This window comes from Sciurus carolinensis, chromosome 4 (assembly GCF_902686445.1).
Source record: "Sciurus carolinensis chromosome 4, mSciCar1.2, whole genome shotgun sequence".
Taxonomy (NCBI): Eukaryota; Metazoa; Chordata; class Mammalia; order Rodentia; family Sciuridae; genus Sciurus; species Sciurus carolinensis.
Window position 1 is genome coordinate 170,338,760 of NC_062216.1, and position 25,360 is coordinate 170,364,119.

Below are 25,360 nucleotides of genomic sequence, written 5' to 3' on the forward strand. Positions count from 1 at the left end.
GATTTGTGCGTCTTGATATTATAGCCTGCTATTTTGCAAAATTCATTGATGAGGTCTAGAAGTTTTCTGGAGGAGTTTTTTGGATCCTCTAAATATAGAATCATGTCATCAGCAAATTGTGACAGCTTAAGTTCCTCTTTTCCTATTCGTATCCCTTTAATTTCTTTAGTCTGCCTAATTGCTCTGGCTAGAGTTCCGAGGACAATGTTGAATAGAAGTGGTGAAAGAGGACATCCCTGCCTTGTTCTGGTTTTTAAAGGGAATGGTTTCAGTTTTTCTCCATTAAGAATGATGTTGGCCATGGGCTTAGCATAAATAGCCTTTACAGTGTTCAGGTATGTTCCTACTATCCCTATTTTTTCTAGTGTTTTGAGCATGAAGGGGTGTTGTATTTTGTCAAACACTTTTTCTGCGTCAATGGAAATAACCATATGATTCTTATCCTTAAGCCTATTGACATGATGGATTATGTTTATTGATTTACGGATGTTAAACCATCCTTGCATTCCAGGGATGAACCCCACTTGATTGTGGTGCACGATTTTCTTAATATGCTTTTGGATACGGTTTGCCAATATTTTGTTAAGGATCTTTGCATCTTTGGTCTAAAATTTTCTTTCCTTGATGTGTCTTTGCCTGGTTTAGGTATGAGGGTGATATTAGCTTCATAGAATGAGTTTGGTAGGGTACCCTTTTCTATTTCCTGGAGTACTTTGAGAAGTATTGGAATGAGTTCTTCTTTTAAGGTCTTGTAAAACTCGGCTGAGAATCCGTCTGGTCCTGGGCTTTTCTTGGATGGTAGACTTTTAATGGCTTCTTCTATTTCATTGCTTGATATTGATCTGTTTAAAATGTGTATGTCCTCCTGGTTCAGGTTGGGAGGAGCATATGTCTCTAGAAATTTGTCAATGTCTTTGTAGATTCTATTTTGTTGGAATATAGATTTTCAAAATAGCTTCTCATTATGTTGTATCTCAGTGGTGTCTGTCATGATATTTCCTTTTTCATCACAAATTTTAGTAATTTGAGTTTTCTCTCTCCTTCTCTTTGTTAGTGTGGCTAAAGGTTTGTCTATTTTGTTTACTTTCTCAAAGAACCAACTTTTAATTTTGTCAATTTTTTGAATTGTTTCTTTTGTTTCAATTGTGTTGATTTCAGCTCTGATTTTAATTATTTCCTGTCTTCTACTACTTTTGCTGTTATTCTGGTCTTCTTTTTCTAGGGCTTTGAGCTGTAATGTTAGGTCATTTAGTTGTTGACTTTTCATTCTTTTCTGGAATGCGCTCCATGCAATGGATTTTCCTCTTAGTACCACTTTCACAGTGTCCCAGAGATTTTGATATGTTGTATTGTCATTCTCATTGACCTCTAAGAATTTTTTTATCTCCTCCCTGATGTTTTTTGTTATCCATGTTTCATTCAATAGCATATTATTTAGTCTACAGGTGTTGGAGTAATTTGTTTTTTATTTTGTCATTGATTTCTACTCTCAGTCCATTATGATCTGATAGAACACAAGGCAGTATCTCTATTTTTTTGCATTTCCTAAGGGCTGCTTTGTGGCACAACATATGGTCTATTTTTGAGAAGGTTCCATGTGCTGCTGAGAAGAAAGTGAATCCGCTCATTGATGGATGGAATATTCTATATATGTCTATTAAGTCTAGGTTATTGATTGTGTTATTGCGTTCTATGGTTTCTTTGGTTGGTTTTTGTTTGGAAGAGCTATCCAGTGGTGACAGTGGTGCATTAAAGTCACCCAGAATTATTGTGTTGTGGTCTATGTGATTCCTGAAATTGAGAAGGATTTGTTTGATGTACAGGGATGCACCATTATTTGGGGCATAAATATTTACTATCGTTATGTCTTCCTGATTTATGGTTCCCTTAAGCAGTAGGAAATGTCCTTCTTTATCCCTTCTGACTAACTTTGGCTTAAAGTCCACTTTATCTGATATAAGGATGGAAACCCCCACTTTTTTACTGAGTCCATGTGTGTGGTAGGTTTTTTCCCATCCTTTCACCTTTAGTCTGTGGATGTCTTTTTCTATGAGATGAGTCTCTTGCAGGCAGCATATTGTTGGGTCTTTCTTTTTAATCCATTCTGCCAGTCTATGTCTTTTGATTGATGAGTTTAGGCCATTAACGTTCAGGGTTATTACTGAGATATGATTTGTATTCCCAGTCATTTGGCTTATTTTTGGCTTTTAAGTTGGCTTGGTTTCTCCTTTGAGTGGTTTTTCTCTAAGGTAGTTCCTCCCTTTGCTGACCTACATTGTTGTTTTTCATTTCCTCCTCATGGAATATTTTGTTGAGAATATTCTGTAGTGCAGGCTTCCTGTTTGTAAATTCTTTTAACTTTTGTATATCATGGAAGGATTTTATTTCATCTTCAAATCTGAAGGTTAGTTTTGCTGGGTATAGGATTCTTGGTTGGCAACCAAGTTCTTTCAGAGCTTGAAATAAGTCGTTCCAGGACCTTCTAGCTTTTAGAGTCTGGGTTGAGAAGTCGGCTGCTATCCGTATTGGTCTCCCCCTATATGTAATCTGATGCTTTTCTCTCGCAGCCTTCAAAATCCTATCTTTATTTTGAATGTTAGGTATTTTCATTATAATGTGCCTTGGTGTGGATCTGTTGTGATTTTGTGCATTTGGTGTTCTGTAAGCCTCTTGTATTTGATTTTCCATTTCATTCTTCAGGTCTGGGAAATTTTCTGATAGTATTTCATTGATGCATTTCTCTAATTGTTAGAGATGTTGAACATTTTTTCATATATTTGTTGACCAGTCATATTTCTTCTTCTGTGAAGTGTCTGTTCAGTTCCTTTGCCCATTTATGGATTGTTGGGTTTTTTTTTTTTTTTGTTTTTTTTATATCCTGGAGATTAATGTTCTATTTGAGGTGAAGATGGCAAAGATTTTCTCCCTTTCTGTAGGCTCTCTCTTCACATTCTTGTTTCTTTTGCCATGAAGAAGTTTTTTAGTTTGATGCCATCCCGTTTATTGATTCTTGATTTTACTTCTTGTGCTTTAGGAGTCTTGTTGAGGAACGGTTCCTAAACTGACATGATGGAGATTTGGGCCTACATTTTCTTCTAGTAGGCACAGGCTCTGGTCTAATGCTGGCTCCTGATCCACTTTGAGTTTTGCACAGAGTGAGGGATAGGCTTTCAATTTAATTCTGCTACATGTGGATTTCTAGTTTTCCCAGCACCATTTGTTGAAGAAGCTATCATTTCTACAATGTATGTTTATGGCACCTTTGTCTAGTATGTATTTATGTGGTTCGTCCCTGCCTTCTATTCTGTGCCACTGGTCTTCCTGTTTGTTTTGGTGCCAACACTGTGTCATTTTTGTTACTATAGTTTTGTAGTGTAACTTAAGCTCTGGTATTGTGATACCTCCTGCTTCACTTTCCTCACCAAGGATTGTTTTGGCTAGTCTGGACCTCATTTCTCCAAATGAATTTCATGACTGCTTTTTCTATTTCTATGAAGAATGACATTGGGATTTAATAGGAATTGCATTGAATCTATATAGTGCTTTGGAAGTATGGCCATTTTGATAGTATTAATTCTGCCTAGCCAAGAATATGGGAGATCTTTCTGTTTTCTAAGGTCTTCTTTAATTTCTTTCTTTAGTGTTCTGTAGTTTTCATTGTAGAGGTCTTTCACCTCTTTTCTTAGGTTGAGTCCCAACTATTTTTTTTTTTTTAAATTTCTTTTAAGGCTGTTGTGAATGGGGTAGTTCTCCTCATTTCTCTTTCAGCTGATTCATCACTGACTGGAGACCTGTAGTCTTCAGGTGCCTGCACAGGTGACAGATCCCACCTCAGCCTTCCCTCTCTCCTTGTCATGCAGCCCGTAGGGGAGACCTTGAGGCCAGTGTGGGGGCGGATGGATAAGTGCTACCCAGTGACCACTCAGGTGGGTAAGGGCTGAGGACGCCTCTTCCCCCGGGTGGGGTAGCTGTCCTGGGGCACTCTGCAGGCACAGCAAGGGGGACTACACCGGGAGAGGATGGTTCGGGGCATTCACTGGTAGCTGTGTGTCACCTCTTCTGTCTCCTTCTGCAGAGACGTAGAGTCAACACTGGAAAGAAGCCAGCCTCTGGGGTAAGTTAGGCTCCCTTGGAAGGGACGGGATGTGGCTCTCTTCCTGTGAGCCCATTAGACTCAGGGACACCCTAGCTTATGGTGAGGAGTCCCAGGGGTAATGGCAGACCCCTCAGGAAAAATTACCAACTTATCAAAGCTCAGCTGAAAAGGGAAGGATGTCTCAGGAGAAACAAAGGGCTTTAACACTCAAGTTGAGAACAGGAGGTGGAAGGAGGTGTTCTCAGATCCTTGTTGCCCATATTCTGCCCTCTTGACTCTCCCTGCAGACCATGACCCCCAGGTCAGAGGCAGGACAGAATGATGCTGCCTTCATGGAGGAGAGTGACATCTTGCCTCAGGAGGAAGGGCAGGTGAGGTCCCCAGGAGAGGAAGGAGGTGGCAGGAACCCCGAGTGAGAGGTAATGATGGCCTGGGCCTCAACTAGAACAGCCCCAGTGTGGGTGGTCCTGAGAAGCTGTGGACCACTGTAGGACGGGGAGGCAGTGGCTGGCTTCAACGCCGCAGGGCCACACTGCCGTCCTAGTGGAACATGGAGCTGTGTGAGCTGAGGGCGCGAGCTGGTGTGAGCAGGGCGTGGCTCTGGCTCCTGGCCTCCCTGACTTCTGATGGCGCAGGCGTCGGGCTCCACTCCCCACAACACAGACCCTCCTGCCCAACCTCATCCCACTACTTTGTCCCCCTTCTTCCATCCCAGGCAAAGAAAAGGTACCAACAGGGAGCTGCATCCTGTCCATCTGGTAAGACTGTTGGCCCAACCCTGCTGCAGAGACCAGTGAGGGACACAGGCTGTCCCCCCTCAACCTTCCTGACCTGGGGAGGAGAGGGAGAAAAACCAGGTGGCCAGACACCTTGACCTTCCTGAATGAGCCTCCCCTGCCCTACTCGAGGAGGGGCAGGACCTCCAGGCCACTCACCAGGGCTGGCTGAGCGCCTACCCTTTATCATGGCCTGGAGCCCCAGGCACAAGAGGGGACCTGACCTGGGTGAGGGTTTCTCCCAGCAAGGGACCCACAGGGCCCACCTGTTTGTGCCTTTTAGAGGTGGAGAACAAGGAAGCAAGGCCGGGGAGCTGGGGCCCCCAGCTCCTGAGAAAGTTCTGGTCTAGCTGGTTCCCAACCATCGACACCCCCAAGATGCAGAACCATGAATGAGGAAGGATCCAATAAATCCTCAAGTTCCTGCTTGTATAGGCCCAGCTGCCTCATTTCAAGGCCCCAAGGCTGCTTACTCAAACCCACTCTGGCTGCATCCACACTGTCCTGAAAGCTGCAGGGATGCTGCTTCCTGCCCCAAAGCTGTCACCATAGTACATACTCTCTGGTGGCCTAAGGTGGCCCTGGCTGGCCTTCTGACTCAATGGGGTCACTGTGGAAAAGAGGCCTCAGAGTGGGCTCTGCTCAGCACGTCTAGTGTTCTCTATCCCAGGTTGCTCCCCAAGTATACCAAAGACTCAGGGAAGTAGATAGTCCTTGGACATCTTTGGGTGCTGATCCAGGCCCAGTTCAGAGCCCTCCCGCCCCAGCTGGGTAGTAAGTGAGGGGCTGATGCCCTTTCTAGCAGGACATGGCATAGAACTGGTAGGGAGATGGGGTCAGCAGGAAAGTAAAGACACCATGGTCGCCTGGTCAGGGCTGTCCAGCGGGCACCGAGAATGTGAAGCGCTGCAGGAGGCAGGTGAAGAGGAGGAAGAGCTCCATGCGGACCAGGGGCTCCCCGAGGCACGTGCGGCGGCCTGTGGGTGGGTGCAGCTCAGTCGGCCTCTCCCTGGCCTCTGCTCTCCCAAGGTGCCCTGGGGAAGGACAGGGAGGGCCCCCCACAAGCACCTGCTGAAAAAGACATGAAGGCTCCTGCTTTACAGAGAAGCCCTGGGCATCCAGGAAGTGTCCACAGTGCAAGTGGAAGGGATCCTCCCAGAGGGTCTCCTCCTTCAGCCCAAATGACAGGCTGGTGATGAGCATCGTCCCCTGGAGGAGATGCCTGGCATGAGCAGGGACTGGGCTGGGACACCAGGACTCTTCCACTGAACCAGCCTGGGCAGACTAGCTGGCCTACACCTGACCCTTGGAAGTAACCCTCAGTTCCAGATTCTTGCTGTGCTACGGAAGGGCCAGGTGAGAAGGCCTCCATGGGCGCTGCCCACACTGCCACCTGTCCCTGCCTGTAGTGGCTCTCCCAATACCCTGGGGCGACTTCTGCTTCATTGCCTGTTGTCGAAGGGGCTCTGTGTGGACAGGGTTCGACTTGTCCTGCTCTTCATCTCACACAAAATCGACCTAGGATAGTCGGTGCCTGTGGCGTTGAACTGGTGGACCTGGCAGTGTCCACGCTGGGGCCACTGACCGAGTTGGGCGGAAGGTCCCAGGACTACTGCAGGGTGAGGAAGCCCTACACGCCAACATCATGGGATGTCTCATGGGGAACTCACAGGATGAAGTTCCTCAACCTGTGTCCGTGAACCACAAGGTGGTGAAGGGCACGCAACCTGGTCCCTCATCTCTCTTGCCACACCTGCCCCATCACTTCGCTGATACTCTGCCTGGACCCACAGCATCTTCACAGTTCCAGAACCCAGGGGGCTGCACCCTGACCCTCTCCTACTCCTGCACTAAGGGCTGGGCCACATGAGGCCGTCGCTCATAGCAGCCAGGACAAGCTGCACTTGGAGCCGCAATTGTCCCAGCCCAGCTCACAGGAGCCAAGCAGCACCTTGTCTCCCCGTCACAAGCTGCGCGCTCCTCTGTGAGCTCACATTGCGTGTCGGTACCAGGTGTTAAGTAGCAGAACTGGCATGGTCCAAGGGTCACTGTCCCCACAGTGATACATCAGCAGCACCTGCCACCATTTCTCAAGCTGCTCTCGGGGTTCCCCTTGGCCTGTGTCAGGCAGAGTGGGCTCAGGGCGCCGAGGAAGGAACCTCCCGTTCTGCACCCATCAGCCCAGGTGCTGGATCACTGGGTGATGCACAGGCCCCACCTTCCAGGATCCTCAGCCTGTATCACCTGGCCCTGTGTCTGGCAGCCACCCTCACCTTTGCCACCTCAGTCGGGAAGGCATCAGTCAGGTCTTGGGTGGCTGGGCGGGGTCCCAGGTCATCCTGTGCTCTGTCAACAGCCTCCAACAGGGCCATGAAGGCCTTCTGTGTGGGGAAGACCCTGCCGGGCAGCCCCAGAATGAACAAGAGCATAGGACCCCACTCGGCATGTACGTTCACCTGGACCAGATGCAGGTCCCAGCCTCCTCCAGGGTGGACCCAGAACCTACCCGTTCCTGCCAGCGACCTGCTCCTTCCTAAATGCCAGACTCCGCACTCTCTTCTGACCCTGGGCTGCCAGAAGGAGTATAGTACTGTGGGGATCTGTGCTTATGGGACTCCAGCAGGGGTGGAGGCAGAGTCCCTCACTCTGGGAGTCCCCCGCCTGTCCCATGACTGTGTGTGAGCTCTGCCCGCCTCCAGGCCTTTCCTTCTGCATAGCCGCTCCTAGAACGAATGCCTTCACCCCATCACCCCGTCACCCCGCATACCGCAGGCCGCGCTGCAGGGACCTCACCCTGTCTGGAACTCCTTTGTGCCGCCCGCAGTAGATCCACACTTAAAGCGGCTTCTGTGGGTGAGGGAGATGGTCCTGTTGAACAGGCTGTGTTCGGGCAGCGCTGGGGGTGAAGGGATGTGCTGGAAGCAGTGTGGTTCAGGGTGGCCCTTCCTCCCCACATTGTGCCTGTTAGCCCATCACCCACTGGCAAAGGTGGCACAGAGGCAGGAAGCCTCCTTTGTCACCCACTGCCCCAGGAAACTCCTGCCGGGCCTAAGTTGCATGAGGTGGACACAGAAACATGCTGCCCTTACCAGGTGAGTCCCTAGGACACCACGATCATCCCTGGGAGAGGAGTGGGCACGTGGACGTGGTCAAATGTGCTCTAGCCCTAGCTTCTGCTCTGCCACCAAACCTTGTTCCCACCCACAACAGGCCTGGCTGGCTCTCTGTCCGCTCCACACCCCTGTACTCCCCCCAGAACCCCTCCGCTCTTGCCCCTGTGGATAGGTCCGTCTCCAAAGACACTGCTTTCCTGCAGTCCCTCCTTTACATGGGCTGCACTGAGCAGTACTGCCACCCTGATCCCGCCTTCCAAGTCAAATGGCTCCAGCCCTGCCCTGGGCCTTGCCCCCTCACCCTGACTCCTGGGACTTCCCTGCCTTTGGTCCACAACCATGTGCTACATGGGCCCACTTGGTCTCCAGACTCTGTCCCTGTTTCCACTTTGCCTTGAGATCATGGCCCAAAGTGAAGGTGCTCCTCAATGGGACAGTGGTCTGGCAGGATGTCCCCAGCCCAGCTCACCAGCACCACGTGCACAGCCACAGGCCACCGAGCACCACCAACAGACCAGGACGGCTATGGGCTGAACAATTCCTACAGGGGCACCACAGCAGGAGGAGGGTCAGTGCACACCCCAAGTCAGGGTCCCCACATGTTCCAGTTCATTTCCACTGTGCAAGCCTCAGGGACCCTGAGGCTGCCAGCAGGATGTCTATGCAAGGACAAGATCTAGTCTCTTGATTTTGGTGGAGTAACTCATGCTGGATCCAACCACCCAGCTATGATCTTGCTGGAGTCAGGAAATGGTCAATGGGAACCATTAGTGTCCCACTTTACAGACAGGTTCACAGAGATGAGCAGCGAGGTGCAAGCCCCACAGCTGCCAAAGACCTGAAGTGGTTACCATGGTGCTCTCAACCTCGAGTTCTTGACTGACATGCTGCTCAGGACCCCGGCCCCCAAGACCTTTCCCTCGGACATAGAAGGGATGGGGGTACATAATTCATGCCCTGCCAGGCCTAAGATGCCAGAGCTGTGAAGCAGAGCAGGTCTCTCAGCAGATGCCCTGAAGGCAGAAGGTAGTCAATGGAGAATTCCATTATGGTAAATTCAAATTACCACTATGAATCCAAGAATTAAGTTAAATACACTGATTGTCCAAAAGACTGTCCAACTGACTGGTTCCAAGAATTAAGTAAATCTCTGACCAGTCATTAGATGAACATTGATCTGAGTAAAGACTTCGTTGGTCATGCATTTCGAGGACAGAGGTTTACAAAATTAGTTTAGAAAAAAGTCACTAAGCAAAGAAGCAACTATAACATGCAACAGTAACAAACTGCAGAAGGAAAATAACCTGATTTACACAAGTGTCACAGAAGAGTATTTGAAATGTCCAATTTCCGACAAAAAATCATGAATCGTGCAAAGAACAAAGGATAGTATGGCCTATATACAGGAAAACAAACCACTAATTATATGCCATTCTTTTATGGCTGAGTAATATTCCATTGTTTACCACATTTTCATCATCTACCCATTGACAGTCATCTAGGCTGATTCTGTATTGTAGTTGTTGTGGAAGTGCAGTAATAAATCTGAGTGTGCAGGTATCTCTTCACCATGCGGATGGACCATATCGTAGGCATACTTTTAGATTTTTGAGGACCCACCATACTGTTCTCCAGAACAGCTAAATTTATGTAGCCACCAATAGTGTGAGAGCCTTCCCCTTTCTTCACATCCTTGCCAGTATTTATCTTTTGTGTTTTGGATAACAGACATTCTGATTGGGTTGAGATCACATGTCACTATGGTACTGATTTGTATGTCCCTGACAGAGTTTTGAGCATTGTTCCATAAATGAATGAACCATTTGGATATTTTTTGGTTTTGAGGGTTACAATATCATTTACCTATATTTAATTGGATTTTCTGTTTCCTATTCTGGATATCCTTTGTCAGATGAGTAGGTTGTAGGATTTTTTTTTTTTCTTTCTCACTTTGTAGGTTGGCTCTTCACCCTGTTGTTTCCTTGGCTATGCAGAAGCTTCTCGGTTTGATGCAATCTCGTTGTTATATTCTCCGCCTTACGCTTTCTGGGTGCCAACGCGGGTCCCCCCATCCCCACCCCACCCCGGCTCAGGCAGCAAACAGGGGACCTGGCCACCGCCTCCCGCCCTCACCAGCACCCCTGGCCAGCTGGGCCGCACGCAGGAGGAGGGCACCAGGGCCACTGCGGGCGAAGCTCAAGGCCCGACCAGGGGGAGTGCCCGGTGCCACCGCCGACTGCCGACAGCAGAGCCCGTAGGGGCAGGAGCACCGGGCCGGCCGCCCGTCGCAGCCTGCAACCCCGATACTGAGCGCCCCGGGACCGCCGCTCCGTGCCTTGTAGCGTCTAGGGGAGGCAGGCCCGCTGCGCCACCCGGGAGCAGCTCCCCGGTACCTGGAGAAAACTGGTGGCCAGAGCCAGCAGCGTGGAGACCGGTCCTGCCTGGCTGTGAGGAGCCGCCCCGAGCGGCTGGAAGGTGCACGGAAACCTCCGCCTGCACAGATAACTTAGGCGCTTGTGGTCCTCCCGGAGCCCGCCACCGCGCCCAGAGGCCTCTGGGACTTGTAGTCCGCCCGTGCGCCCAGAGGCCTCTGGGACTTGCAGTCCACTTGTGCTTCCACAGGCCCCTGGGACCTATTAGTCCCTAAGTCTCTGGGATTTGATGGCCACCCTGCCCTGAGAAGGCACCTGTGTAGTCATCCTGTGTGCCCAGAGCCTCCTGGATATTACAGTGGGACAAGGCGCCCTCCACAGCACTCTACCAACAGGGAGAACTGTAGTGAGAATTTTAAAAGTAATTAAAGACAAGTGACTCTTCAAAAGGAAAACACAGGGGGCTAGAACCGTGGCTCAGTGGTGGAGCACTTGCCTCACATGTGTGAGGCTCTGGGTTCGATTCTCAGCATCGCACATAAATAAATTAAAAAAAAGAAAATGGTCCATTGACAACTATAGATACATATATATATATATATATATAATATATATATATTTTTAAAAAGGAAAACAATAAGAAAATAGTAATATATATATACACATTGCTATGATTCCAATGTCACCCAAAAATGCTACAAGAAAACTGCTGATCACTACCCTTAGGAACACTGATTCAAAAAGCTCCAATAAAATACCAGTGAGCAGAGGCTGTAGCTCATGCAGACACTTGCCCAGCAAGCACCACACATGGGTTCCATCCTCAGCACCCTAGTAAATTAATTTGTTCCTTTGTTGCAGTACTGGGGACTGAAGCCAGGGCTCCGCACATGCTAGGCAAGCAGTCTGCCACCGAATCACATTCCCATCTCCCTAGCAAACTGATTTTAATGATGCAGCACAAAAAGTATATACGACAACAAAGTGGGATTTATTCCTGGAATGCCAAGATGGTCCCACATGCGACAATAGGTCACTGTCAACACACGTGAACAGGTTGAAAGAAAAATATTTGACAAGATTCCACAAAAGTTCATGATAAAAACACTCAACAAGCCAGACACAGTGGTGTACACCTGTAATCTCAGTTACTCGGCATTCTGAAAAAGGGCTGGGGATGTGGCTCAGTGGTTAAGCACCCCTGGGTTCAGTCCCTGGTACCAAAGGGGGATTAAACAACAACAACAACAACAAAAAAAAAAAAACTAGGAGAAAAAATGATTCAGCAAAGTAGTTGGATAAAAGCAAGAATCAGCTGCATTTTTATGCACTAACAATGAATAATCTGAAAATGAAATGACAAAAGCAGTTCTAGGGGCTGGGGAGATAGCTCAGTCGGTAGAGTGCTTGCCTTGCAAGCACAAGGCCCTGGGTTCGATCCCCAGCACCCAAAAAAAAAAAAAAAAAAGCAGTTCTACTTAAAATGGATCAAAAGGAATAAAATCTAAAAGATAACTAATCCAAGAAAATGAAGATGGTACAATGAAAATTACAAAACAATCCTCGCAAAGTTAAAGACATAAATAGATTTAAGAAAAAAGTAATTTCAGAAAACATGAGTAAATGGAAAGACACCCTTGATTGTTAATAGATTGGAGGATGATTCTGTTAACATGTGCGGCCAACCAAATCAATCAATCATTCAATGCCAGTTCTACTGATATCCCAACATTTTTTGCAGAAATAAAACACAAATTCTAAAATTCATATGGAATGTCAAGGGATCCCAAATACCAAATTAATCTTGAAAAGAAACAAGATTTCGAAAGTTGGTACAGATGTTCCTTGATTTACACAGGGCCACATACTTTGAAGCTTGAAAATACATTTACTGTCAGGAACCCCTGCCTGCAATCTCAGTCACTCAGGAGTCTAAGGCGAGGATCTCAAGATCAAGGCCAGCCTGGCCACCCAGTAAGTCCCTCTCTCAATATAAAGATAAAAAGGGGTGGGACGTAGCTCAGGGTAGAGGGACTTCCTAGCATTAACAACACCCAGCACCCCAAAGATAATAATAATAAAGCATTTTCTGCCCCTTCCCTTCCAGACATCATAGGAACATGATGCACTGCAGTTTCAGCTGCATCCCTGGGGACCGCACGCCTGACCTACAGTGCTTCTCACTGTAGCCACCCAGATTAAGAAGAGAACATCTCAACACATATCGCTAGCTTAAGAAAAGATCAAAATTCAAAATTTCAGGGACAGTTCCTACTAACTGGGTATCACTCCTGTTGAATCATAAAGTTGAAAACTTGTGTATCAAGTCGTTTTGGGGGACGATATATACAGTAAGCAGAGCAGTGTTGTATTGAACTAAATAAGGGCAAGAACACCAATGGACATAAGGTCTAGAAATAAAGCCTGGTAATGATCTTTCATAAAAAAATGGGCCACATTAACTTGGGTGGTGCCCAACGGTGAAAATGGAGTTGAAATTCCCTATCACCTGGTGGCGTTGAACTCAACATTGAGTACCAGCCCACGCTGTTCCTCACAGTAGCCCCTGCACAGGGGCAGCCTGGGAGGAGGCCCTACCAGTCAGCCGAGGTGTGGAGGGGCTGCACCCTCTTGGTTCTGCAAACAAGGAAATCGCAGAGCAACGCAGTCCTCAGAAAGTGTCCCCGACATTGACCATTTGACGGTATGTGGTCAAACTATTTCCAACAGGGTGCCGACGCCATTCCACAGGGAAAGCACAGCCCTTTCCAGACAGGGTGCCGGGGAACCTGCATGTCCACACGCACAGGAATGAAGCCAACCCTTGGCCGGCACATATGCAAAAAAACCGGAATGGATCAAAGCCCTGAACTGAACCCATGAGCTCAAACTATGAAACTCTGAGAAGAAATCACAGGGCAACGACCTGGGCACTTGCAGCTTGGCAGGTCGCCAGAAGCACGGGAACAAAGAATTAGTGGACAAACTGGACTCCACGAAAACTAAACACTGCTGTGCATGCTCTGCACAGAGGGAAAAAGGCCACACAGAGTGGGAGACAATCATGGCAAGACGCGCCTCTGATGAGATTAAGGCCCCATGCACGTGAACAGACCACCCCTTCGCACCCACCAGGATGCCTCCTACCAGAGGACAAGCACCAGCTGGTGCAGGGACACGCCGGTCATCCCAGATACGTGGGAGGCTGAGGCGGGAAGATCACAAGTTCAAGGCCAGCCTCAGCAAGCCTTTAGCAAGACCCTGTCTCAGTAACATAAAAATGGCTGGGCTCTTGCCTAGAGGGCACAGACCCTGGGTTCAACCCCCAGTACAGCAAAGGAGGAAGAAAGGCAGAAAGGGAGGGAGGAAGGAATCAATCACAGAAAATGAGGGGTGCCAGCATGGGCAGGGTGGGAGGCACATGCGCTCTAGGTGGGAACCTCAAATGGTAGAGCCACCGTGGGAAACAACATGGTGGTGCCTCAAAAATGAAGAGACGTGCCATAGGGGCCAGGATGTAGACTTCTGAGTCTATACCCACAGGAGCAGAGGAGGGGGTTCAAGACATCGCTCTGCACCCACAGCCACAGCTGCAGGTGCAGGCCAGTGTCCACTGGCAGGTGTGTGGGTCAGGAAGGCATGGGACGGGCGCCCCTTATCCAGAGACCCATCCCAAGGCCCCAGTGAATGCCCGCAGCTGCACACAGCTGCACAGAGCCACACTGCATGCTGTGCTGCCATCCCCTGTGCACGCATGCCTACGAGGAGGGCTGGGCACAGAGGGAACTATACAGGACCGACGAGTGAGCCACGAGGCCAGGCACTGCAGTGAGGCCCTGGGCACCGGGTCTCCTCCTCTCTCACCCAGCTTTCTTCCCTGGTGATGAAGTGAGATGCTGCAACACCCAGGTGAGGAGCTGAACTGAGGTGAAGGATGTCAGCACCGGACATGACAAGGACGTGAGAGGTCACCAAGCTACTCAGAATGGCACACCATTTTAAATGAATGAATGTTTTTTTCTGGAATTTTCCATTTAATGAATTGCTGAACTGGCTGACCACTGGTACCTGAAACCCAAAAAAAGGCACCACAGACAAGGGAGGGCTATGGCATATTCATATGACAGAATATCATTCTGCCTTAAAAATTAAGTACTGATACCTGTGACAACATGAATGAATCCTAAGAACATAAGTAAAAAAAAAAAAACAAAGAGTGCATGAGTCCACTCCAAAGATGTATCCATGCCAGTCACATTCACAGAAACTAAGAAGACTGCGGACACTGAGGGGAGGGGTGCAGGGGAAGCTACAGGATACAGTTTCAGGTTTGCAGGGCAGAGTTGGGCAGACAGACAGTGTGATGACTGCACATTGTTAATATTCTTCATAGAACCTAGCTGCACACTTGAAAGTGGTTCGAGAGTACATTTTGGTGTAGGCTTACCACAATAAAAACCAACACAGGTGCTCACACAGATGTGATCCTTCTGCAGTAGGAGCCAAGTGGCCCTTGCAGGACAGAGTTACTCAGCAGGCCTGGGGATTCCATCCCACACTACAACGAATGACTGACTCGGGAGGGGCTGCAAGGAAGGCCTTCCCGAAACCTCGGCACGTCCTTCCTGGCAAGCGCCTGTGTCTCTCCAGGGTACTTCGCACCAGGGACGGGATCTGGGTAGGGTGCTGGGCCATCTCGTCTGACCCACAAGAGGACAGGGACTGAGTCCCTGCAGCTGGCCATGTGGCAGCTCCACCCCTAACAGACCAACCCCAAGAAAACACCCCTGGACACGGAGGCTCCGTCAAACTTCCTGGGGAGCAGCACCTGCTCCGAGTCCCGCCACCTGGCAGCCAGCCTGACACGGCGTTGATTCTTAGCCGATTCTTAGTGGAAACCTGTCCGCTTGTCCCCCACCTGAGACCCTCAGAGTCCAGACTTCCTCTTCAGTTGGCCATCAACCCAGCAGCCGGCGAAGGGTCTCTGTGGGTGTCATGGGGCAAAATGCCACCTGCTGAGCACAGGACGCCCGTTTCTCCAGCGCATTCCAGGAGTCCAGTCAGAAGGATGGGGCAGGGGCGAGGGCTGGCCTCAGACACGGGGCTGAGGACCCCACAGCCGGGCCGAGTCAGAAACAAGGGGCGAGGCAGGACAACACTGCTTTATTGAACGTCAGAGCCCGTCTGGGGGCAGGGTGGGGGTCTGCCGCCTCCTCTAGCGGGGCACAGCACACAGTTGGTAGGGGGGTGGGGTCACCATGGCACCAAACACTCCATGGTCGCTGGGCCGGGGCTGTCCAGCGGGCACCGAGAAGGTGAAGCGCTGCAGGAGGCAGGTGAAGAAGAGGAAGAGCTCCATGCGGGCCAGGGGCTCCCCGAGGCACGCGCGGCGGCCTGTGGGTGGGTGCAGCTCAGTAGGCCTCTCCCTGGCCTCCGCCCCCACAAGGCTTCCAGCGGGAGTCAGGGAGGGCCCCCAAGGCACCTGCTGAGAAAGGCATGAAGGCCTCCCGCTTCACAAAGCAGCCCTGGGCATCCAGGAAGTGTCCAGGGTGGAAGCGGAGGGGCCTCTCCCAGACGGTCTCATCCTTCAGCACAGATGACAGGTTGGTGACGAGCGTCGTCCCCTGGAGGAGATGCCTGGCGTGAGCAGGCACTGGGATGGGGACGTCGGGACCCTTCCACTGAACCAGCCTGGGCAGACTCCCCCCGGTCCACACCTGAACCCTTGGAAGGAATCCTCAGCCCCAGAAGAACCTCAGCATCCTGGCTGATATGATGGCAGGGCCTGGTGACAAGGGTCCTACAAACACCCACACTAATCCTGTCCCTGTGTGCTGCAGTTGCCACAACAAGCTGAGGCAGGTTTTAACCCGCTTCCCCAACACCCTGAGGCTCTGTCCTACTGGCTGGCCTGGCTGCTCCTCTGCTTCCCAGACCCGCTCAGGCTGGGACAGGCAGCGCCAGTGGGATTGTGAATTAGTGAGCTAGATGCCAGTCCTCCTCCCCCGGCAGTGGCCATGCCGGGGCCACTAACTTACTGGTGGCACTGAGCTTGGGTGGAGGGTCCCGGGCCTACCTTGGGGATGAAGAAGCCCTGCAATTCGATGTCCCGGGTTGTCAAGTGGGGCACACCCAGTGGGACGATGTCCCCAAAACGCTGCACCTCGTGAATCACGGCCATGGTGAAGGGCATGCGGGCCTGGTCCCCCATCTCTGGCGGCCGCACCTGCCCTATCACCTCATCAATCTCCTGTTGGACGCGGCCTGGACAGACAAGCGTCCCCACAGAGTGTCAGAAGCCAGGGGGCTGCTCCCTGACCCTCTCCTACCCCTGTGGGAAGGGCTGTGTCCAGGTGAGAAGGGTATCGCCCTTACAGGGCCTGGGCCAGCCTGTGCTTGGAGACACAGGTGTCCCGGTCAAAAGGAGGGCACCTTTAGTCTCTCAGCTCTCCCTCCCCGTCCCAGCTCACGCTGCACATCCGGGTGCAGGATCATGAGCAGGAGGGCCCAGGCCAGCGTGGTCGAGGTGGTCACCATCCCTGCCGTGAACAGGTCAGCCACCACTATGCGCAGGTTCTCATCATTGAAGCTGCTCTCAGGGTTCCCCTTGGCCTGTGCCAGAGGCAGAAGGTGGGCTCAGGGGGACAAGGAAGAGTCACCAAATAACCTCCCGTTCTACCCCCACCGCCCCAGGTGCCGGGTCACCGGGCTCCGTACCGCCTGCTCTCGGGCCTCACAGGACCCTCGGCCCACATCCCCAGTCCGTCTCAGGCAGCCCCACTCACCTTCTCCACCTCAGCCAGGAAGGCGTCAGTCAGGTCTCGGGGTGGCTGGGCTGGGTCTCGGGTCATCCTGTGCTCTGTCAACAGCTCGTCCAACAGGGCCATGAAGGCCTTCTGTGCAGGGAAGACCCTGCCAGGCAGCCCTGGGATGCGCAGGAGCACTGGGACCACATTCAGCACCTGTGACAGCCACAGAGGGCCCCTGCATCCTTCCTGTGCTCCTCCTTGGCCTGGACCAGTCTCAGCTCCCAGCCTCCTCCAGGGTGGACCCCGGCCTGCCTGTCCCTCCCAGGGACCAGCTCCGTCCCCAGAGCCAGGCTCCAGACTCTCTGCTGGCCCTGGGCTGCCAGAAGGAAGAGGCTACCATGGGAACCTCGGGCTTGTGTGGTTCCAGCTGGACAGGGGCACGGGCTCCCTTTCCTCTGCTGGAGCCCTCTGACCCCGGCCCAGCTGTCCTGCTACTGTTTGAGATCTGCTCACCTGCGGGCCGTCCCTCCTACGGTGGCCTCTCCAGAATGCCCTCCCATCGCTTCTGCATGCTAACCCTCCTGAGTCTTAGTTGCACAGAAGTGGCCCTGGAGAGTTCCCTGACCCCCGCACCATAGGCACCAAGCCGGATTCCTCCTTTAGCAGGTCCTCCAGAAGGTCCAGTATCTTGGTCAAGCGCTGGTCATCATACTCGAAGCGGTGGGCATAGATGAGGGAGGAGATCACGTTGCACACTGCCTTGTTCAGGAGGGTTCTGGGGCTAAAGGGGTGTCCTGGGAGGGGGCATGTCCATCAGGCCCTGCCTGCCAGTCCAGCCCATCTCCTCTCCTGCTGTGCCCCTGAGCCCGTCACCCACCGGCTTCGTTGTCAAAGGCTGTACAGAGGCAGCTGGCCTCCTCGGTCACCCACCGCTCCAGGGACTTCTTGCCCAGGCCAAAGTTGCGCATGGTGGACACGGAGAAGCGCCGCTGCTCACGCCAGGCAGGACCATAGGTTGCCATGATCACCCCTAGGAATGGTTGGCACACTGAGACTGACTATGCCCATCTCTCCTCCTCTGCTGCTACAGGATCCCTCTTCCATTCAACAACTCTGGCCACATGCGGCTCTGGCTTTGCTCTGTACCCAGGCCCCCTACAGCTCCTGAGGTCACTGATCCCTCTTTCCAGGTATCAGCTGCCCGTGCCAATCCCCAGTCTGGGATTTCTACCCCTGAGCTCATTTGCCTTGAGAATGCGGTCCCAAGCCCAGGTGCTCATAGATTGGCATCCACGGGCGGTCCGAGGTGTCCTCGCTGTGGTTCACCAGCGCCTCCCGCACAGCTGCCAGCCCGTTGAGCACTATGGCAGGCTTCCAGGCCAGCTGCAGGCTGAACACGTCGCCAAAGCGGAACCGCAGCTGCAGCAGAAAGGGCCATGTATTTGTCCAGCTGAAATCCCTGTGGGGCTGCAGACCTCAGCCTCACCACGAAAGACCCGGAAGACCCGGAAGACCAGGGCAACCGCACAGCAGGACAACACCAGGAAGCGACCTGGTGTTGACATCTGGTAACACGGGGCTGGGAGGTCACACCCTTTAAGGTGCAGGAACTCATTTTGGACCCAACTTTCTGCACCTGGCAGCTATGACCTTGACAGTCAGGAAACTGCCAATGGGGCCCACTAGCGCCCCACTTTACACAGCAGGACAAGGGTCACGGAGGTGAGCAGGGAGGCACAAGCCCCACAGCAGCAGAAAACGTGACGTGCTCTCTGACAACCTCTCTCCACCCCCAGTTCCTGACTCACTTGCTGCTCAGGACCCTGGCGCTTCCCTCATCCCCAAGACCTTTCCCTCTGAAGGAATCTCAAGGGACTGGGGCCTACGTGACTTATACCCTGTTCAACTGGAGCCCAAACCCACTGCCAAGTCCCGTCCCCCCTGGCCTTTGTCCTCTGGCACATCTGCCCTTGGAAAGTTCCATCTGTCCTCGGGCCCTGCAGTGCCCTCTCCCAGGAAGCCTCTCAAACCTGCCCCCTTTCAGGCCCAGCTCCGTGTCCAGCCTGTGGCTCCACCCACCCATCTCAACTGGTTCTTCAGAACCAGTCTCTGTTGGTTCTGGGAACCCTCCTCTGTGATCCAGCATCAACTATTTTACCTTGGCAGGGTGGGGATGGCACTGGGGATTACACCCGGGGGCACTTAACCACTGAGTGACATCCCCAGCGCTTTTTATCTTTTTATTAGAGTAAGGTGTCCCTAAGTTGCTGAGTCTAGCCTTGAACTTGCGGCCCTCCTGCCTCAGCTTCCTGAGTTGCTGGGATCACAGGTGTGCGTCTCCACCCCGGTTCCTGTACCTTTTGGAAGGAGTTTGTCATGTTCTGGAAGTCAATCTGCAGCAGGTTGCCCAGCCCAGGCAGTGGCATGGGGCCTGGTGGGTAGCGAGCAGCCCAGCGTTGGCGCCGGTGCATCAGGTCCACCAGGAGCAGGAAGATGGCCATGGCCACACCCAGGGTCCACAGTGCATCCCCGGTGAGCAGCCCCATGGCTGCCTGCTGTCCACTGAGCTCCTCTGGCACCGTCTCTCCTGGCCACTCTAGGCACCTGGGACCAGGCAGGACAGACTTGTTACAGCCTGGGCACGTGACTTCCTAGGGCCTCCCCTTATGAAGGAGCTGAGGCTGCCCTTTGCCCTCTGCCAGGAGCCAACCTGCTCTAAAGATTGCACCTTGGGTAGGAACCCACAGGGATCTTCCTCTAGTCCCAGCCTGGCCTGAGAGGAACCTTCTCCGTACACATGGTCCTGGATACCAGCATCTGTCAAGAGCCAGGGAAGGAGGCCAATCATGCCCTCTAGGGACAGAGAGGTGCAGGGAGATGACTGCCTCCTGGGCTCCTCTCAGGCCTTCCCAGGGAAACTTAAGGCACCTGATGACTGAGCCGTCATGTTAATCCTGGCACATCTCTTCTTTCCTCCCTGATTTCTCCACCTTTTGTGGTGTTATGTGTAAAGTCTGGTCAGAGATGTGATGGTCCTGGCTGAGTAGCTGGCCTCTAGTGTGGGCAGGCTCAGTCAGGCCTGATTTGTGGGCATTAAGGGCAAGTGAGCCCCTGAGCAGCTCTGGAGTATTTAAATTCTGGAACCTTCAGCAGCTCCTGGGGGGCTGTCCTGTCTGCACTGGGAGCATTCTGCATCATGTAACTGTCTTTGTATCTGGGCCTTAGTTCATGCCAAAGAGTTTATGCTAACGGTGGGACACACTGTGGGGACCTTGGCTCTGGCTAGATCTGACCTCTAGCAGGCTGGAGGTTGGGTAACTCATGTCAGCCATGCTGGTGCTCCATGCCTGCAAGACCAAACCCTAGTAAGGTCCCTAGACATCAGGAGTCAGGTGAGCCCCAATGACTGGCAATACTCTCTACCTGTGTCACATGCTGTCTTGGGGGAATCAGGCACTGTCCAATGAAAGAGGATAACTGGAACCCTGTATGGTATCTCTCCAGGTCTCTGTCCTGTGGGCTCTTTAATAGGCTTACTGCTTCCGAGATAGTGATGTCATCTCTTGCTCCTGCACAGGATCCTGCAATTGTGAGGACTTCCACCCTGTTTCTCACAGGAGCCAAGCTGACGGTGGCACCATCCCCCCAAACTTTAGAACAGTAAGTGAATAAAACTCTTTTCTTTATTAAGTAGCCTGTCTCTAGTATTTCACAGAAACAACCAAAAAAAAAAAAAAAAAAATGGACTAACACATATGCTATGGTTTGAATGATCCTTTAAAACCTGCATTGAAATTTAATTGCTGGTGTAACAGTATTAAGAAGGGGGCCTTTCAGGGGTGACAGATCACAAGGACTGTCATGCTCAGATTACCATTATGGCAGGAGTGGGCTGGTTTTCACATGACTGGGTTGGTCATGATGTCAAGTACGGCCCACTCTCTCATGTGCTCACTTGCCCTTTTGCTACATCAGGCTCACCATGAAGGCCCTCACCAGATGCAGCTCCCTTGCTCTTGAACTTCCCATCTTGCAGAACCATGAATGGAACAAACTTCTATTGTTTATAAATTTCCCAGTATGTTTTTTGCTACAGTAGCAGAGTATGAATTAATACAGAAGAATACATGGAATTACTATCTGACAACAAACTGTAGATGTAACAAGTGAGTAGACAGAATTAGTAGTCTAAAACCTCCAAAGGGGGGCTGGGATTGTGGCTCAGCAATAGAGTGCTTGCCTGGCATGTCTGAGGCACTGGGTTCGATCCTCAGCACCATATAAGAATGAATAAATAAAATAAAGGCATTATGTCCATCTACAACTAAAAAATAAATTAAAAAACCCAAAGAGAAGTGACATCAAACAGGATGGGGGGGCTGGGGAGATAGCTCAGTTGGTAGAGTGGTAGAGTGCTTGCCGTGCTCAAATCCCCAGCACTGAAAAAAAAAAAAACCAGGATGGGATTGGGGGGCGGGGAACTCTGGGGATGAGTCCCTCCACTGATGTAACCAAAAAAACTGGAAAAAGGATCAGAATCCCTATGTCAGAAGTTGCCTCCTGATGGGTCATGACGGCAACCAAGGGAGTTCTGGTAACGGCAGAGGCTGTGGCTCTATGCTAAGAGAAGAGTCTGTGCAAACCACATGCAATCCCCTGTGCTTGTGGAGAGAATGGCCCGAGTTCCTGGACCATGGAGCTGGTGCCAGGGTGGGTGAAGATCTTGCCCCCCACAAATGTGAGGTTGTGCTCCTGCAGGTGCCGCAGATCCCTGAAGGTCCCACTGACCTTGGCTTGGGCGCTCCAGGCTATAGTGGTTTCTTTTCCCACAAGCACCAATCAGGAGGTTCAGAGATAGTAGTAGCTCTTTTTCCCTCTTAGGAGCCAGACATTTAAGGAAATCTTGGCGGCAAGGTGTGTCTAGCTGGCCTCGGCAGTTGAAAGGCCAGGGAGCTGGATGGTGTTCCTGCACTGGTCTTGCCTAGGCATCAACCGCAGTGGAGGAAGGGGCTGACAGATGGTCCTGTTGCCCTTCCTCAGCTCATATCAAGTACATGCCTGGCACTGCCAGTCTCAGTGAGGATGTGGACAGAAGAGCACTTGGCCCTGCTTTGAGATGGACCTGTAAGTTTTCATGAAGCATTGATGAATTTGAACTTGAAAAATGGAGAGTGACACACACCTCCAGCAAGTGTCTGCTAGGAAAATCTGAGCAGTAAACGGGTTGCACAGCCAGTCGAGGTGGAGCACGCTGTAATCCCAGCGGCTCGGGAGGCTGAGGATCTCGAGTTCAAAGTCAGCCTCCGCAAAAGTGAGGTGCTAAGCAGCTCAGTGAGACCCTGTCTTCAAATAAAATACAAAATAGGTTGGGGACGTGGCTTGGTGGTGCATGCCCGAGTTGAATCTCTGATACAATTTAAAAAAAAAAAAAAAGGCGGCACAGCAAATGAAGCTGGAGGCTGCCGGGCAGTTCGGCTTCCTAAGTGGAGGTCTCTCTTCCTCCTGCAGATACTCTCTGGACACTCAGGGTCCTGCTCAGAAGCTACAGCTCCTGGAGAACGGAGGCTGTCAACAGAAGGGAGAGAACTTGGAGTTTTGAGAAATAATTCTTTTTGGAATTTTTTCACGTATGCAACACGAAGAAATTGTGTGGGGTTTTGTTTTGCTTTTTTAAATAAGAAAATCATTGTTGAAGGAAATAGGGCCAAGGGTTTCCTTCATGTCACTGTAAAATCAACAACTGCTTCTTTATATTGTCTTACTTATCCCAAATTATAGCTTACAAAGGAAATGCTTTATTTTCCTATCATTAAGATATAAATCTCGGGCTGGGGAGATAGCTCAGTTGTAGAGTTCTTGCCTCGCAAGCACAAAGGCCCTGGGTTCAATCCCCAGTACCGCAAAAAAAAAAAAAAAAAAGATATAAATCTCAAAAGAAAATCATCTACAGTTCACTCACTGAACTCAGGGACAGTGGAACAGAAAATTCAGCCACCTCATTCAGCGAGGAATATACACCTTTGCAAAAGTAGCTTTCAGAAAGTCATAAATGAGGTGTGGGAATGTTCTCAGTGGAAGCACTTGCTTGAGGCCCTGGGTATGATGCTCAGCACCAGGAGAGAAAAATGGACAGCTCCAGTCTTGACATATAAAAATCTGTAATTCCTGAGGAATATAAGAATTCTATTTCCAGAGTTGTCATAGTAAAACACTCAGAATGTCAAAAAAAAAAAAAAAAAATCACAAAACATACAATGAAACAGGGAAGTATGGCCTGTTCATAGGGAAAACAACGTGACAGAAATCATCCCTGAAGAAGCCTGGACACTGGAATTTTTGACAAGAATGTTAAGTGTTAAAGGAAACCAGAGACAGAGGACTAAAGGAAAATGGGGGGAAATGCAGAAGCAAACGGAGAATGCCAACAAGGAAAAAATGTAAAGAACGAAACAGAAATTATGGAGCTGAGGGCTGGGGTGGTGGCCCAGTGGTGGTCCAGTGGTGGAGCAGTTGCCTAGAACATGTGAGGCACTGGGTTCCATCCTCAGCACCACATAAAAATAAAGGTATGGTGTCCATCTACAATTAAAAAATAAAATAAAAAAATTATGTACCTGAAAAGTACAATAAAAGAAACGAAAAACCAACTTGATGGGTTCAACTGCAGTGTGTGTCTGCCCAGGCTGCCCACATCAAAACACCATAGACTAGCTGGGTGGTTTAAATAACATAAATGTACTTTGTCACAATTCCAGAGGCTAAAAGTCCCAGATCAAGCTTCAGCAAGGGCAGTTTTTGATAAGATCTCTCTCTTCCTGGCTTACAGTCAGCCGCCTAGTTCTAGTGTTGCCTTAAGGCAAAGAATGCAGGGTGGGGTGCCAGTATCCATCTCTGGTGGCTCAGATGGTAATCCTATTGGATCAGCGCCCATCCTTTTTGTCTTTAACATTAATTATCTCTGCAAAGGCGCTGTCTCCATATATCCATCAACAGATGAATTTGGGGGGAGGCCATACACAACCACTGAATCCATAACAAACATCACCTGGACAGGAGGAAGAACAGATTAATGAATTTCAAGGTAAGACCTCACCATAGTGGACTCAGAGAAAGAGAGAACAGGAAATAAGGTTATTAAGAAAAAATGTCCCAAATGTTCATAAATCTGACCCAAAACATGAATACACGCAAGCAGCTCAGTGAAGTCAAAGCAGCATAAACGCAAAGCCCCTCGGACACGCAGCATTCAAACACTGAAAACACAAAGCCGCAGAAAGTTTTATTCACTGCAGACACAGCCCAGGAACTAATTCAACCAAAACATACCAGGCCGCTGCTGTGTCAGGCGCGCTCCCAGGAGCCGACGCGGGGGAACTTCTGTCCTAATAAAGCTTGTATTCTGGGGAGACTAGCATGTGGTCCTCGGGGCGCGCGGAGGAGAAACGACACAGGCAGCGGCGGAGACCAAGGGCTGCAGAGCCGCGCGCCCGGGCTGGGGACATTCCACACAGGCCTGAGCCGAGGAGCTGAGGCGCGCGCACTGGGCGGAGGTCCAGGCGGAGACCCGCAAGGGGTCCCAGGGCGGGGGCGGAAAGGACTCTGAACCTGGGAAACCAGCGGGGCCATTGTACTCCGCCTTCCGCTCTCCGGGTGCCAACGCGGGTGCCCCCGGCCCGGGCAGCAAACAGGTGACAGCCACAGCGGGATACAGGGGACCTGGCCGCCGCCTCCCGCTCCCACCGGCGCCCCTAGCCAGCTGGGCCGCGCGCAGGACGCGGACACCGGGGCCGCTGCGGGCGAGGCGCGGAGCCCGAGCAGGGGCAGCGCCCGGTGCCGCCCTCCTGGGAGCGAGCACCCGGACGGCCGCGCGGCCGCGCCCCTCGCCGGACCCCGGGAGCGGCTCCCCGGTACCTGGAGAGAGCTGGCAGGACGGAGACGGGTCGTGCCTGGTGATGATGAGCCGCCCGAGAGGCTCAAAACTTCGCGAAAACTTCCACCTGCGCACAGTCCTGAGGCGCTTGCGATCCTCCCAGAGCCCATCCGTGCGCCCAGAGACCTCTGGGACTTGTAGTCCGCCCGTGCGCCCAGAGGCCTCTGGGACTTGTAGTCTGTCCGTGCGCCCAGAGAACTCGGGGACTTGTAGTTCACCCGCGACCCTGCGGTCTCTGGGACTTGCAAGGTCGCCTGCGTGCCCAGAGGCTTCTGGAATTTATAGTCCACGATGTGGCTACAGGCCCCTGGGACTTGTAGTCTA

The 25,360-nt window shown here is 51.3% G+C and overlaps 1 protein-coding gene and 1 pseudogene across 8 annotated transcripts; both read right to left on the minus strand.

The window, feature by feature from the left end:
• Positions 1 to 4,849: 4,849 nt before the first annotated feature.
• On the minus strand, positions 4,850 to 15,052 carry LOC124982983 (cytochrome P450 2D14-like; annotated as a pseudogene).
• On the minus strand, positions 14,450 to 25,157 carry LOC124982053 (cytochrome P450 2D14-like). 8 transcript variants are annotated; one of them, XM_047548212.1, is made up of 12 exons: positions 25,018 to 25,134; positions 20,530 to 20,687; positions 19,817 to 19,923; positions 19,464 to 19,710; positions 18,354 to 18,525; positions 17,984 to 18,136; positions 17,740 to 17,900; positions 17,143 to 17,319; positions 16,828 to 16,969; positions 16,434 to 16,621; positions 15,840 to 15,981; positions 14,451 to 15,680 (listed from the first exon to the last, which is right to left on the minus strand). In XM_047548212.1, the coding sequence occupies exons 4-12, from the start codon at positions 19,650 to 19,652 to the stop codon at positions 15,487 to 15,489; spliced, it is 1,518 nt and encodes a 505-aa protein (XP_047404168.1). In that variant the 5' UTR covers positions 19,653 to 19,710; positions 19,817 to 19,923; positions 20,530 to 20,687; positions 25,018 to 25,134; the 3' UTR covers positions 14,451 to 15,486. The 8 variants fall into 8 exon arrangements, with proteins under 8 accessions (XP_047404170.1, XP_047404174.1, XP_047404173.1 ...); XM_047548213.1 differs by lacking the exon at positions 20,530 to 20,687 and adding an exon at positions 24,433 to 24,711 and having other exon boundaries at positions 25,018 to 25,127; XM_047548214.1 differs by lacking the exon at positions 20,530 to 20,687 and having other exon boundaries at positions 14,450 to 15,680; positions 19,835 to 19,923; positions 25,018 to 25,157.
• Between the last annotated feature and the right edge of the window lie 203 nt (positions 25,158 to 25,360).